Genomic DNA, 16,070 nt, shown 5'->3' on the forward strand with positions numbered 1-16,070 from the left:
TATGAGATGTTACCAGTGCGTGTGTAACTGTCACGAGACTCCGCTCATCCAGGTAGGGTCGTAGCTTGTACAATTTCCGCAGCTGAAGGAAGGCGCCCCTGGCCACTGAGTCTACCTGGGCTTCCAGAGTTAGACTGGGGTCCAGGAGCACCCCCAGGCTGCGAACCCTGTCCCTTAGGGGGAATATAACCCGATTCAGGGCAGGGAAATGGCCCTCCAGCCTGTCCGGCGAAGCACCCACTAACAGCTCTTCTGTCTTGTCTGGATTGAGTTTCAATTTATTAACCCTCATCCAGTCCATTATCAGGTCCAGACACGAGTTCAGCGCAGAAACCGCTTCACCTGGATTGGTGGAAAATGAAAGGTAGAGCTGAGTGTCATCAGCATATTGCTGACTCCTCAGCCCAAACCTCCTGATGACCTCTCCCAGCGATTGCATGTAGATGTTAAACAGCATGGGGGACAGTATCGAGCCCTGAGGAACCTCATGACATAAGTGCCATGGGGCAGAGCAACGTCCACCCTCTGGACATGGTCAGCCAGGAAGGAGCGGAACCACCGTAAAACAGTGCCCCCAACTCCCAACCCAGCCAGCCTATCCAGGAGGACATAATGGTCGAAGGTGTCGAAAGCCACTGAGAGGTCCAGGAGTATCAACAGGGTCATACTCCACCTGTCTCTCTCCCGGTAAAGGTCATCATACAGGGTGACCAAGATAGTCATAATATTTACTCTCTTCCTCCCCAGTCAACAAATAGTTTGTGCCTCAATTCTGGCAGGCATACACATATGCTGGCTTGACACATGGGAGGAATGGACTGAAAGTTACAATTTGGCTCATGCTAAGCAACAGGATTTTGGCCTATTGACAAAACAAGGAACTATTCTAATATTTTAAACAATATCTTTTAATCTTGCCCAACAAGTTTATTCCTAAATGGCATCATACCGGTATCCTCTATACAGGTACCTCAACTTACGAATGTCCTGACTTACGACCATTTCGAGTCGCGACCAGCTCCAGCTGCAAAATTTTGCTTCAACCTGTGGCGGGAGCTTCCAGTTACAAACAGAAAAAGGCAGGGGAAAAGGTGGGAAATTCAAATTGTTAACTGTTGGTAGGCGAAGAGGCTGCTTCTTTGTAGCTCTTTCGCCCCAACGGTTAGAGTGAGTGTGATTGGAGGAAGCTTCGAACTGCCTGGTAAGGTAAGGTGCTGCTTTCTAAAAACTGTTCAGGGTGGGTTTTCCAGCGTGGTTTTGGGCTGGGGGGTTTATGTTTCTGTGCTGTGATGGGTCTGGGGGGATATTTGTTTTTTTTGGAATTTTTCCCCCATTTCTGATGGGTCTTGGGGGATTTGTTTGCTTTTTGGGGGTTTTTTCCCATTTCCGATGGGTCTTAGGGGGTTTCCTTGCTTTTTGGTCCCACCCCCCATTTCCGATGGGTTTGGGGGGATTTGCTTGCTTTAGGGTTCCCCCCATTTCTGATGGATCTGGGGGGTTTGCTTGCTTTCTGCTTTGCTTTTTTGCATTTCCAATGGGTCTTGCAAGCTTCGCTTGCTTTCTGCTTTGCTTTTTTGCATTTCAGATGGGTCTTGCATGCTTCGCTTCCTTTTTGCTTTGCTTTTTTGCATTTCCAATGGGTCTGGCATGCTTTGCTTGCTTTTCTCCCCCCCCCCCAGCCAGAACGGATTAATCGCCTTTCCGATGGGTCTTGCACTGATTTTTTTTTCGTGATTTTTTCCTTTGGATGGAGTGGATTAATTGCATTTCAATGGGAAATGGTGCTTTGTCTTACAACCATTTCGAGTTACGACCGGAGTTCCGGAACAAATTAAGTAAGTCGTTGCACCACTGTACATGTAAAATGAACCTTGTGGAGATGGCTTAGGTCTAAGCTTTTTAAATGTTGATTGCAGAATTTCAAGGCAGTCTTAGAATTCCAGTTTTTCTTCTGAACTATTTATTTGCTCGTTATTTAGCACAATAAGATTTTCTTAATAAATAATCCAGTGATATAAAGCTTGTACGTGTTCTACCACATAATATTTAAAATGTGTAATTATCAGTGTCCTATGTTTTTTGGATCTATACTTTGTTTGAATATTAACTGCAGTTTTCCCCCACTGGAACAAAACATTTATATTGGCTTCTGCAATTTTTGAAATACATTCAGTAGAGCAAAACAGAAGATTCTGAAGCAGAAACAGAAAGGTCCGAAGTATAAACTGATTAATTAAAGATATTCTTCGAAACTTTGAAATATTGTGCCATTTTTGCAGTAAAAGTATAATATCATTAATTCTAGGTGATTTAACTCCATTAATTTATATCTATTGGAACAGAAAAACTCTAAGTTATTGATGCACACTGATTTTCACATTAGTGTTGAATATAAATCTTTATTTCCAAAAGAACTCAAATAAATCACACTTTTCAGTCATTTATCCTACAATGTGTAACCTGAATAATTAAATTGTAAACCACCCAGAGAGTGCTTTAAGAGCAATGGGACAGTGGAAGTGGCGTTTCGTCATGGCGAGAACTGGTTGGGTATCAGACAAGCTCCTGAAACTGACTGGGAACCCTCAGTTCCAGCCTCTCCAAACCGGGGGGGGGGGAGGGAAGGACGCTAGGAGAAGCAATATCTGAAGCAACAAAGATGACAAAAGGGGGGAATGAGATTGGCAAAGGTTGGTTTCCCTCCGAAGTCACATTTGAGTGCACAGATCAAGGAGGAAGCCATCCCGCCTTCCCCAACTGGTCTGTGGACTTTAAAAGGTTGGGGACCGCTGGTGTAGTGGATAGAATTCTCTCTGGAACAAACTCCCCTCCGAGATTCGCTTGGTCCCTTCACTGGGTATTTTCAGAAACCAACTTAAGACCTGGTTGTTCAGACAGGCCTTCCCTCCAGGCACTACTTAACTTCCCTTTTCATCCCATCTTGAACTATTGTTGTCTTGTATATTGTTGAAAAACTGTTAATATATATTTTGAATTGTTTTTATCTTGTGTGTTGTGAGCCACCCAGAGCAGACCATGTCATATAAACAAACAAACAAACAAACAAACAAATAAAACAAATAAGGATGACAGACTAAGACTTAGGAGCCCTGGGTCTGAATCCCTGCTCAACTCATTGGGGGTGTAGAACTGGTAAACCTACCCCTTAAATATCTCACTTACCTTGAGAGCCCTATTATGGTCACTATAAGTCAGTTCCGACTTGGCAATACAGAACAACACACTAAAAAAAAAAAATAGAAAGAAGAAACGCTGGGGGGAAAAATCAAAGCCTACCACCTGCAAGGAACTTTTAACAGAACAAAATCTAGTAGCAGTAATTGTAATCACTGATCCACCATTCTGACAAAACATACAGTCGTGCCCGCTTAACAATTACTCCGTATAACGATGAATCTGCTTCACGACGATGTTTTTGCAATTGCAATTGTGATCGCGAAACGATGTTTTAAATGGGGTTTTTTCACTTTGCAAAGATCGATTCCCTGCTTCAGGAACCGATTCTTCGCATTACCACGATCAAAACAGCTGATCGTCGGGTTTTCAAAATGGCCACCGGGTGCTCAAAATGGCTCCATGCTGTGTTTTGGGGTGGATTCCTCGCTCTACAGGCACCGAAAATGATCGCCCCTATGGAGGATCTTCGCTGGATGGCGAATTTTTCAGCCCTTTGGAATACATTGAACAGTTTTCAATGTGTTTCAATGGGCTTTTTTATTTCGCTTTACGACGTTTTCGCTCTACAGCGATTTCGCTGGAACGAATTAACGTCGTTAAGTGAGGCACCACTGTACTCCTTTTGGGGATAAAATTTCACCTCAGAAACATTAAAATGAGATTCAAACCTCAATTAGAATTGTTCACAGGTATAGTTCTGTGGGCTTAACCAGTTTTTCACAATATATTTCTCAATCTCAAACAAATTCAAATGTGCTAGTGGTGTGACACAGTGCTTACCATGTCAGGTAGCTGAACCCCCATATATTGTTGCTGGAGGGATAGTCACCTCCCCCTTCTGTTTTCCTGGAAATGTCTGGACATAACATGGCAAGTGACATCTGCTACTTAACAAGCTTGCCACTTGCAGACTAGGATGCTTACTTATGAGAAAATCTGCTTATGGATAAGTGTCCTAACATACCTCTTCAAGCAAGAAGACAATCTTCAACCTGCCTCTTAGAGGCCTAGTTACAGAAACTAAATAGCGGTATTATACAGCACGAGCAGAAGCATATCAAAGGAGGCAAAGAGCAGCTAGGAAACAAAACCACACCACCCATCTACAAACTGTTTTTAAGGCGGAGAGAGAGGAAGCAAGAAAAGACACTCAGTTGTATCCTCCTAAAGAGATCAGAACACAGCATACAAAACATGGGATGATGCTATACTAGGTCAAGGAGAAGAAAAGGCCAGACTTAGGTTAAATAAATTTGAAGAGAACACAAAATAGAACTCTTCTCTCTCTCTTTTTTTCCACTTTCATATTTCCTTCATTTTAATTGTGTCAGTTATAAACAACCTTTCTTTTGTCCTCCAAAGACATGCCTGAAATTCCTAACTGTAGCCAGAAGTGCTACCTCTTTGCTGCTTATACAAAAGTGACACTGAAACTAACATAAAAAATGAAGCATTTTGTTTGATTACTGATATCTAGAGGAGTTTTTCTTTGTAACTGGTAAGGAATAACACTACTTTAAATGTAAAGGCTTGAAGTATTTTAAGACTGTAGTCTCACACAAAAGAATTGCCATTTCTGAGTTGGTTCCACCTGTTAAAGGGCAATTTGGAGATAACAGTTTGATGTTTAGTGAAGATGACTGTATAAAGCCCATTCCAGATGGGTTCCAAATGATGACTCACTGACAACCAATATTCCATTTTCCATGGTCTTATGAACTGAAGACTGGTTCATTGTCTTTAGTTTCTGATTAATTTTAAAAATTGCTTCTGACCCCCACAGCCACTAGCTTGTTATAAAAGGAAAAAGGGGTACCGATCTAAATTTTAAAAGTGGAATTTATAGTGTAGCACGACAATTGAGAAATTCATGTTCCATGTTATAGCTATAACAATTATGTCATTGTTGATTGGTTGTTTCCAATTACTATTTATCCCAGAAGGCTACTCACATTCAAAGATATTTCATGTAAATGTAGGAATCAAAGACATTGTCACAGAAAGTTGAGCTATAAATAACATTAATTAATTAATGCTTTCAAAAGAGCCTTACCTGATAACATCAGTCTTAGATTTCCTCCTTATTTGCTCCCTCTGTGGCACGACATGCCAAGTAAAGACCAGTCTCCAGTCAAAGCCACCAAGTTGGGGTTCCCCAGCGTTTCCCAAATATTCAAAGGTGTTCCAGTCAATCACATCAATTATAGGACAGACAACAGCTGATGGCTCTTCTTTAATTCTAAGTTTACAATTGAATATTATTTGAATGCTGGCAGTAGCAACAAGTATCAAAAGGCATTACAGAAAAAATCAGAGCAGAAAAAAGATATCCTTTTTGTATTTAAAGAAATTTAATGTTTTCTATTGTACTGTAAGAGATTTGCCACTAAAAATGTTGTTTATTGACTTAACTCTACTTTTTTTTAAATCACCTGCTGTCACTCAGTCCACACCTCATTGCACTTTTAATTCATTCTTTTCCCCACAGTGTCCCAGACATATAAATGCAGATGGAAGGCAGTGACACAATTCATTGGGAAAATGTTTCCTCACTGTCTCTTTTGGAACATTTTAATTCAATGAATCAATACAAAATTGGGGACAAGATGTAAAAAAACTATAAAATACTGTTTTATTTTAAAATTAATAGTGAAACACTTTTTCATCCAAGATTAAACTCACTTGGAGTATACAATAAAGATTTTTTTTATTTATGACAAAAGATAGCTATTATTGTAGGTTCAAAATTCTCAATACTTTTCTAAAGTTTACCTTAATACCCCAATATGTTGCTGTTATAATATATGAAACAGGTTTGAACCCACACCCCAAGTTTTCTGATGACAAAAACTAAGATGCATCTGCTAAATTGCCATAAGTTCAGCAATGCACAGCTCTCTTTATGATTACTTATTGTTTCTAGAAAATACAACTCACCTGCTATTTGTTTTCCAACATTAGCAGTTTGCTACAGGCGAAGCTCCATCAACCCCTACCCCCCAACTCCTGTAAACATTTCACATTTCATCCAGGGCGAGAGAACTAATTCCACAGTTTGAGCACCTGGTTCAAACCCAATGAAATGCAAGTGTTTAAATGGCACTAGACGCAGAATCCTAATGAAGTCAGTAGTAAGTCTGGATAATAATGGATTGATTAACATTGGTCAGTCCTTCAGGGACCCCTCAGTACTAATAGTCTTCCAACTAGCCACAACAAGGGAAGCGAAGAGTAGCCTCTTTTATCCATTTGATTCTGTGCACAATAGGTAGTATAAATGAGGAAATAATCTATAGAGACTCTTAGTATTATTCACTAATTCCTTCCCACCTATCTAGTGCAACATCAAACTGGGTCAAAGAGAATGATATATAGTTACTTGTACCATAATGTTTATAGATTTCTTTAAGAAACTTAAAGCCACAATACTAGGGCTCAGGGCAATCCCCTCAGTAGCAGAAGAAATATTTAGGGAAAAGACGCAAGGAATCAAAAGAACAAAACACAACTGTTACCACACTGCACTTTTTCCTTGGGTAATCATCTTCAAATAAAAGTGACAGAGGTTTAGCATAACAGACATGCTGAAGCAGATAATAAAGCTGAAGGACAGCAGAACACCCACCACCCTCACCATTCCAAAGCACATGGGATGCATTTTACTCACTCTCTAGTCCAAGCAGCTTAAGGGCTCAGTGACCAATATTTCCTGACTGGGTCTGTCAGTGAAAATGGTCACAGTTCAGGCAAGCTGCAGGCTGGTTGCCAAACAGCTAAAAGAGAAAAGGAAGGAGGGAAAGGACAAGAGAGAAGAAGTCAGAAAAGGCAAGGAAAGGACAGCAAGAGAACTAGTACAGTAGGAATGAGTTATTCACGGATATGATAACCGTGCAGCTTAGAAGACAAAAACCTGCAGCCACCCCTGTCCAAGGATGCGTTCACCCTCCTCCACCAGCCACTTACAAGCAGCAACCACCCTGCTCCTCAATGTGCATGACAACACCACCTCTTGAAGATGAAGTGGCCTGGCATTCCACTTCACAGTATTTTGACACCTGACAACTGACCCACCCCATTACTAATTTCAATTTTTCTTCTGGGTCTTACTTGCCATTTAAAAAAAGACACCTCTCACCTTTCAAAATAAAAACTGCAGTTCTCCAACTTTTTGCCACAGGAAGCACACCATTTATTTGAGTGAGACTTGCAGTGACGCAGTAGCTTGAAGTCTGGACAGCAATGTGTGTAATTGTAATGGTATGTGCTAATACGTAGCAGTGTCTTAGAATAGCTAATTTGCATTAGTATTAATAGATAATGGATGCTGCTGTGACAGGTCCATGGGCTACCGGCTCTCACATTTACATATTTCTCATGGGCTAAATACAAGTGTTAGCCCCAACTAGAGTAGATAACACTGAATTTACAACTCTTGTGCATGTGTTGATTTCTTCTATTGATTCTATGGAACCATTCCATTCCAGATTGAACTAATTACTGGATTTAGTCATTCCCCCAGATGGGGGAATTTGAATCGTGAATACTATAGACACAGAAAATGGCAAAATATGAGGAAAAGAAATATCATATTTTCAGATTAAATCTTGCACCACACTGCCATCCAGTGGTTTATTAACACTGTTAAAAAAAACACATTCATTGTGGAATAAGGTTTTGTGGGAAATTAAATATATATAGTCTTTGAGGTCCCACTGGATACGGTGAGTTCTGATGAAATATGCACAACATGCTTCACTTAACAATTTGTTAGAAATGATTAGAGTTGAGCACAAACTGTCAGTTCAGCGGTTCATGCCATTTCATTTATCAGCCAAACAGGTGTTAGGCACTTCAAAGCCCCATCTCCTCTCCACTGAGAGGGAGGGCCCAGAAGCGGTGGAGCAGGAAAGCTAGGCCACTAACTCCGAATGGGTGCCCCCTGGAGGAGGTGGGTTTTGAAGAACCAAAAACCTGTTCAGCTGACAAATCACCATGAACTGCTGAACCAGTAGTTTGGGCCTATTTCTAAAAATGATACAGATGTCTTTGATGATTTAAAAACTGATTTTGTAGAGAAGTAACCACGGTACACCAGGTCACCCTAACTATTCACCTAAAGTACTAACAGCATTCCACAGCTGAAACTGAAATAAGTACGTAATTAAACAAATCTGATGTTAAGACATTCTTTTCTAAATTACTCCCACAACATATTACATTTTAAATGCTTTAAGAATACTTTTTTTCACACTGTCATGCTGCTTTCAGTGTATACATATATAAGCTGCCTAAAATTCCATCTCCATTTAATAATGTTTTTGAACAATCACTTTTCACTGCCATGTACCCAATGCACAGCCAGAGCTATTTATGGGAACCATGTGAAAACACAGGATTTATTTTTCAATCTCCTTCTTTTGGAGCCTCTTTGCTTACTTAACCCGTTTCAACTCTGCTTTTACTGTTTTGGACAGTAAATTACTGAGTACTTTGGACTGTTAAAACATTTTGTGAACTTTGCATTTTCAGATCATACATCCATTCCTGTTCCTTCACTTCATTTTTCTGCCCCTTCTACAACTGACCTTCCATCACCAATCTCTCTGCTAAACACAAAATTCATATATCATCATTCTATTAAAAGAAAATGAATCCAGCTGACTACGTCAGGTGTCATAACTCTGTTACCATGAATCTCAATGCATCTAGGTACATGTGCAAAGCGTATTTTGGGAAGAGGAGAGGAAACTGGCTTTCTGAACTTGCTTTGTCCGGTGGACTAGGTGCCATTATGACCAGTCCTCATTGTCTTGGATACCCAAACTTCTATATACACTACAAATATTCATATGTAGGATACAAGGACAAAACACTGTACGTATATTGTACATGTAGGAGCTACAGCTTCTCAAGAAAGCTCAGATTTTGATTTTATTTAGCAATTTGATCTGTAACTGTCTCCCGATTTTCCCTTTTTGGTCATGTCCTCTTCCTTTTTCTTCTCCACCATTCTAACACTCATCCTGGCATCTCTCATTATTATATATTTTCTAAACAACAAATGGTTGTTGCTGTAATTTAAAAAAAATTTAAATAAGATAAAATTGGTACAAGAAAGCCTAATGAAAAGACGTGTCATGATTCATAATCTCCATCTTGTTAAAATCATCTTTGAAGGAATAAGAAAGAAAAGACTCTACGGTACATAGCAAACATTCTGGTTGCAACTGCTGGGGAAAAACCCCCACAACAGATGCCAAATGCCTGTCAGTTCTGAATATATGTATAAAATATTTGTCTGAAAATTACCTTTCTAATAATGGTTCAAGCCATTCTTCATGACACTCACAGTGGCAATCAAGAAACGTTAGAACATCTCCTTTTGCAACAGAAGCTCCCAACAATCTTGCTCGAACCAGGCCTTCTCTCTTATTTGCCCTGATGAGTCGTACCTTGCGCAGGTCTGCCACATAGTTTTCTAAAGCCTCTTTTAAGTGTACTGTTACAAAGAGATAAGAAATTGATGTTACATGAAGAGCTGAGAGCACGCTCACTTTTAGCAAAAGCGTTGGCATCAATTCCATGACAGAGACTAAGTTCCACACTCATCAGAAAGTTCACAATGACAAAGTTTTGCAGATCCCTCTTGTGAGAGCCCAGGGCTAGCCTGCACGTGCAGTAATCTCAAAGGAAGAGCCAGTTGTTTTCCCCCTATACGTATATACCATTAGAGTCAGAAATAGGGCAGCTCCACCAGAGGCCAGCTTTTTAACTTAAACACCTGGCTCTGAAGGCAAGCAGATGGTGGAAGAGTGACAAAAATGGAGTTGGCACCACAAATGAACTCTGGGTTGAATAGGTTAACGGACACCAGGTTGGATCTGGGGCAGGGGAAATATGAAGCCCTTGTCAAGCCAGACTCACAGCAGGCATTGGAACAAAAACAACAATAAACATATTAAAGGAAAGAAAAAGAAAGAAAAAAGATAAATAAAAACTTTGGCACTGTTGATTCCTGTTTGCACTGTTGTTGCTGACCCATCTATCCTGGCATCTGCATCTCCTATCCTGGCATCTGCATCTCCTTGATGACTGTATGTGGAGAAGGAGTGTGATGGATTGGGGGGGTGGGCAACAGAATTGCACTTCCCATAGTAGACAAGCTTGGGCCAGCCTGCAAGGTGATTCCAGATACCTGATGCCACAACTAAAAAAAAAATTGTCTTGGCTACTTGCTGCTTCACTTCTGATAATGGAGTGGAGATTCCATTTACTAAAACATGCAGGTAGACCCAAATTCCATTGTTTTCTGTATGTTTCAGCACTTCAAGCTCTGTTATTGCTATATATCCTTTAGGACTGCTAAATTTGCTAAACGAGCCATGGAAAGATGGAACTTATTGCCTGCTTCACAAGTTCTTCAAGTTAATTTCACATCTTGTAATTTTTCTTTTGATAATGCTTATTTTATCATTTTATTACTATTATTGCATTAATGTATGCTTTTTATGCTTGTTTATATGCATTTACATTAGATTTAAAATACAATTTGAAAGACAGGTTTAATTTGTGCTCTTGTGTACAGCCGGATTGGCTATAAAGCAATAATGTCTATGTATGTGTGTGTGTATAAAAACATAGTCTATTTTACTGGTTTCTGCTATTTATTGGTTTTTATCCAAATGGCATCCCTCCAGAGACAGAAGGCTCTTTGATCCAGTGGAAGCTTCCCAAACAGCAGAATATGAACAGAGATTATTTCCAGTGATTTTCTCCCATTGCAACCCCCTAATCTGATTCGGACCCTTTGGTTGGCCCTTTGGAGCAGGAGAGGAGACAGCGATTGAGGGCTCCAGGAGGAAGGAAGAACTGTTGTAAATCACTTTCTTTCCCTTTCTGTTAGGGGAAACCTCCACTAGTTCAAACAATTGTTCATCAGCAAACGGATACCAATTAGATAAAATCTACGTGCTTTAAATAGCTCCTAGTGGATATTTGCCTTTCATAAATGTTATTATTCACCGCCTAGAGTGGTCAAAATGACTAGATAGGTGGGGTATAAATAAATAAATAAATAAATAAATAAATAAACAAACACACACACACACACACACACACACACACACACACACACACACACACACACACACACACACACACACACATTAGCTGTTTTATGGTTCACTTTCGGACATTTGTATTGAGAGGGAGGGTAAACGTGTTGTTTTATTCTGTTCCATCAAGTCAGAACTGAGTTATGGTGACTCATAGGGCTTTCAAGGTAAGTGAGATATTTAAAGAGTGGTCTTCCCAGTTCCACTCCCCCAGTAAGTTTCCATGGTTCAGCAGGGATTTGAACCCTGGTTTCCTGAGTTCCAGTCCATCACTCTATCCACTACACCACACTGGATATGTGGGTAAATATACAGATAAATAAAATACATAGCAGAGAAAAGAGCCACCTAAACACATAGATTCAGATTACATGTACTGTATATTTTGTGAATATTGCTATTATGATAGTAGATAGAAACATAGAGACCTGGTTACTGTTACTATGTTTTAGTCACAAACACTGAAAAATTTAAAACTTCTTAGCTCAAAAATTGCAGTCACAAGTGGATACAATAATAACAACATATTTCTTAATTTAGTTTCTACATGGTGAAATAATCTAACAGCTATCAGTCTATTTATCAAACAAAATTTTGAATAAAAATATTCGGTTCTTAAAAGGCCTCTATTCAAAATCTCACCCCCATTTTATTTTTTTACTTGTGGCTACATGGAAAAGAATCAGGCAAATAACTTAAAATCCAATGCTATAATCCCTTTGTTCTCTGTTTTATGTTTTAAATGTATGTAACAGTACATTTCTGATACTGGGTTTAAATTATTTAGTATGGTGCATTGATAATTTTTCATGTTCCATTTTTGCTGACAGAAAGCTAGCATTTATTGCTTAATCAGGTATCATATGATGAGGGCAATTTCCTTAATTATTTTGATGAATAAAAAGTTTTAATGTGTAACATTCTGGACTTCTATGACAATCAGATTTATATGCGATGCTGTGCAATAGATTTGAGATATACTTTTCACAGTTGTTTTGAACAGGTCACAAGCCTTTCTCCATGGGGTCTGTATTTATACATTTATTTAAAGTTCTATTCTGCCCTTCCACCACACATGGACTTAAAAACACTTTAGAAAATTTCTAAAAATAAGAATAGCAATGAATAAAAATATATCCATCCATTCAAGCTGACGGAACAATTAATGCCAATTTCTAGCTAGAGAATCAGTAACAAAAATTAATTAATTGAAATAATATTAGCTGTGGGTCCGATGACAATTTTTATATATATTTTAATTGTATTTTAATTGTTCTGTATTTTTATTGTATTTTAAATGTTGTAAACCACCCAGAGACCTTTGGGTAGTGTGGGCGGCATATTAATTATGTAATTAATTAATTAATTAATTAATTAATTAATTAATTAATTAATTAATTAATTAATTAATTAATTAATTAATTAATTAATTAATTAATTAATTAATTAATTAATTAATTAAAAACACTCAAGGTAGTTAAGTCAAAAGTTTTAAAAGTTCCAATATGCCTCTCCAGACCAATCTCTCATATGAAAGTTCTAATCTCTTGAGATTTGAGCAAATAGGGCAGACTACCTGCTACCTAAAATTAAGTCAACTAATTTAGAAAATTATATAAACTGAGTTTAACTACATAATAGGCCCTATATCCAGTCAGCATCAGGCTAATTAGCAAAGAACTGTGTCACTAAGAGCACAGTTTGGAGGGACGCTATACAAAAACTACAACACAGAGCACTTTTGGAACACTGAAATGCATTTATGTTGCTTTTCTAACAATATATATTCCTACTCTGCTGCAGTCGTCATTCCAAGATATACAAATTATCTCTAAATAGGTGAGTATTTTCCTGTCATGTGGTACGGCTATCACTAGTCCTATAACTTTAACAAGAAATTCTGTGCCAACAACATGCTTTGTGAAGACATCCCAATTAGTTTACCTTTATCGCTGTAATCATCTACAAGGATGACTTCTTCTAGAAGGATATCAGGAGATGTCTCGAGAACACTATGAACTGTTCTCAGAAGTGTTGACCAAGCTTCATTATAAAAGGCTATTATTACAGAAGTTTTTGGCAAGTTATAATAGTCATATTTCTTCTCCCTACATCTATAAGAAAAATAGACACAAACAATTGTGAAATTAGGCATTTTAATACTGTGCCCAACTTCATGTAGCTGCTGCAAAAATGAAGTGAGTAAGGAAAGCATGAATTACGTGCAAATGTTAGATTCTGTAACAAGAAGTTTATCCTGAACTTTCATCATGCACATTCATAAACCAGTGAATCCACAAATCAGTGAAAGAAATATATTTCAGTTTACATATGCTTAGCAATTCATAAATGATTAAGAAGTTCATCCAAACATGCCCTGAAATGTATATCTGAATGCCAGCACACTATAGTACTTACACATTCCATCCCTATTCTAGAGTTACTTGTCACATGTAAATCTCTTTTCAAAAAGCACAATGAAACATGACTGGGGAGATGGCAGATATTTAGAGAGTTTAGATACATAATTGGTTTATAACGTTACTTTGAATACCACACAATATTCTTGTGGCTAAGATTGACATATGTTCTATATCTGAATACTGTACTGTATTTTATTCTGTTTTTACTCAAGGAACAGTATTTGCCAAAGATGGAAAATCTAGTAGGAAAAAAATAAGTTATTTAATTGTTAACGAGTTCCTGGTGAGAAACACATCAGACTGACTTAATCATTAATTAACCCTTTTGTACTACCACTTCTAGAGATAGGGGTATTTGTATTCATATATTGTACAAATACCCCCCGCACAGGTGGACATAACGAGGGTCCAGCCCCTTGGGGTCGGACTGTCCACTCACCTTCTGCTGTTGCCGTGGGCTCTGCACTCCCTTCCTGTCTCTCCAGAACTCGCAGTCTGCGAGCCACTCTTTGACCTGGCTTTTTGAGATGTAGTCTCTGTCTTTTGTTTTTATATTTGCCTTTTTAGGCTAGTAAGCTTTTTTACTTTTGGATTCAGATATGATTAAAGTTCTTGTCTACATTTTTTATAGCAAAAAGCTCACATTTCTATTTAAGTATTCACACCTACAGTATTTTTCATAGCTGTAAGACTTTTATATTTTAAAACAACTTTGAAGTATTTTGCGCATTTGTGCATAGAGAGACTGTCTGTTCTGGATGAGTACTGTATTTACTGTACAGGGTTTTTGCAGTGTGGGTTTGGGTTAGGTGGAGGGGTTATGTTTCTGTGCTCTGATGAGTCTTGCAGTGTGGTTTTAAAATGTGAAAATTAGACTAATATTAAATTAAAATTAAATGTGAAAATTAGACTGTAATTTTAAAATGTAAAATTAGACTGACAGGTCTGTTTGCTGGAATAATGGTTGCTGGATTTATTTATTTATTTATTTATTTATTTATTTATTTATTTATTTATTTATTTATTTATTTATTTATTTATTTATTTATTTATTTATTTATTTATTTATTTATTTATTTATTTATTTATTTATGCATTCTGTGGCTCCTAGGGTTTGTGTACTGTGACCTCTCTTTTGTTTTAAAATGTGTGGGTTTCAAATGTGACTCTCAAGTCTTTTTGTTTTAAAATCAGAAACCTTTCTCTGAAGAGCTCTGGTTGCTGGAATGGCATAAAATGTGGTTTAGACTCCAAAGTCGTTTTAAAAATCAGAAAAATTTCTCTGAAGGGCTCTGGTTGCTAGAATGGTGCATGTAAAATGTGGTTTAGGCTCCAAAGTCTTTTTGTTTTAAAATCAGAAAAAAATTCTCTGAAGGGCTCTGGTTGCTAGAATGGTGCATGTAAAATGTGGTTTAGGCTCCAAAGTCTTTTTGTTTTAAAATCAGAAAAAATTTCTCTGAAGGGCTCTGGTTGCTAGAATGGTTTATGTAAAATGTGGTTTAGACTCCAAAGTCTTTTTGTTTTAAAATCAGAAAATTTTCTTTGAAGGGCTCTGGTTGCTGGAATGGTGTAAAATGTGGTTTGGACTCAAGTCTCTCCCCCCCCCCCAATTGTCTTCGCTCTCTCTCTCTCTCTCTCTCTCTCTCTCTCTCTCTTGCTCTCTCCTCTTTTTGTGCTGACGGGGGCTGTTTGCTGGAATAATGGTTGCTGGATTCTGTGTCTCCTAGAGTTTGTGTACTGTGGTGTGCTGAACAGTACTCATGGCTCCAAAGAAAGAGCAGAGCAAAGGGAAGAAGAAGATCATCTCCATTGAAATGAAAAAGGACATTATTAAAAAGCATGAACATGGCATGAGTGACTGAACTGGCCTCTGAATACAAGATGCCAAAGTCAACCATCTCCACCATATTAAAGAAGAAAGTTTTCTTTGAAGAAATTGATGTGGCAAAAGGAGTCCCAATCATAACAAAGAATAGGTCACCCCTGATTGAAGAGGTGGAAAAACTTTTACTGGTGTGGATGAATAAGAAACAGCTAAAAGGGCTGTCAGTGAAGCCATGATTTGTGAAAAAGCTAAGAAGCTGCACAGTGATTTAATGGAAAGAAACCCCTCTGGAAGTGCACTGCAAGAAGAATCCAAAGCCAGCAGGGGGTGGTTTCAAAATTTCCAAAAGAGAAGTGGCATCCACAAAGTGATAAGACATGGGGAGGCTGCAAGTTATGACAATGCTGCTGCAGAAGCCTTCAAGTTGGACTTTGCCAAATTCATCAATGAAGAAGACTACATCCCACAGCAAGTCTTCAACTGTGATGAGACAGGACTTTTCTGGAAGAA

General features: G+C 38.3%; 1 protein-coding gene across 1 annotated transcript in view; it reads right to left on the reverse strand.

Annotated features, from left to right (window-relative positions):
• GALNT12 (polypeptide N-acetylgalactosaminyltransferase 12) overlaps positions 1–16,070 on the reverse strand; it is a 49,551-nt gene that overhangs the window by 27,435 nt on the left and 6,046 nt on the right. The window contains exons 2-4 of the mRNA XM_072998476.2: positions 13,257–13,426; positions 9,508–9,697; positions 5,252–5,437 (exon numbers count right to left, since the gene is read on the reverse strand). Coding sequence (XP_072854577.1) covers positions 5,252–5,437; positions 9,508–9,697; positions 13,257–13,426 — 546 coding nt within the window. The remainder of the gene's footprint in view (positions 1–5,251; positions 5,438–9,507; positions 9,698–13,256; positions 13,427–16,070) is intronic.

This window comes from Pogona vitticeps, chromosome 4 (genome assembly GCF_051106095.1).
Source record: "Pogona vitticeps strain Pit_001003342236 chromosome 4, PviZW2.1, whole genome shotgun sequence".
Classification (NCBI taxonomy): Eukaryota; Metazoa; Chordata; class Lepidosauria; order Squamata; family Agamidae; genus Pogona; species Pogona vitticeps.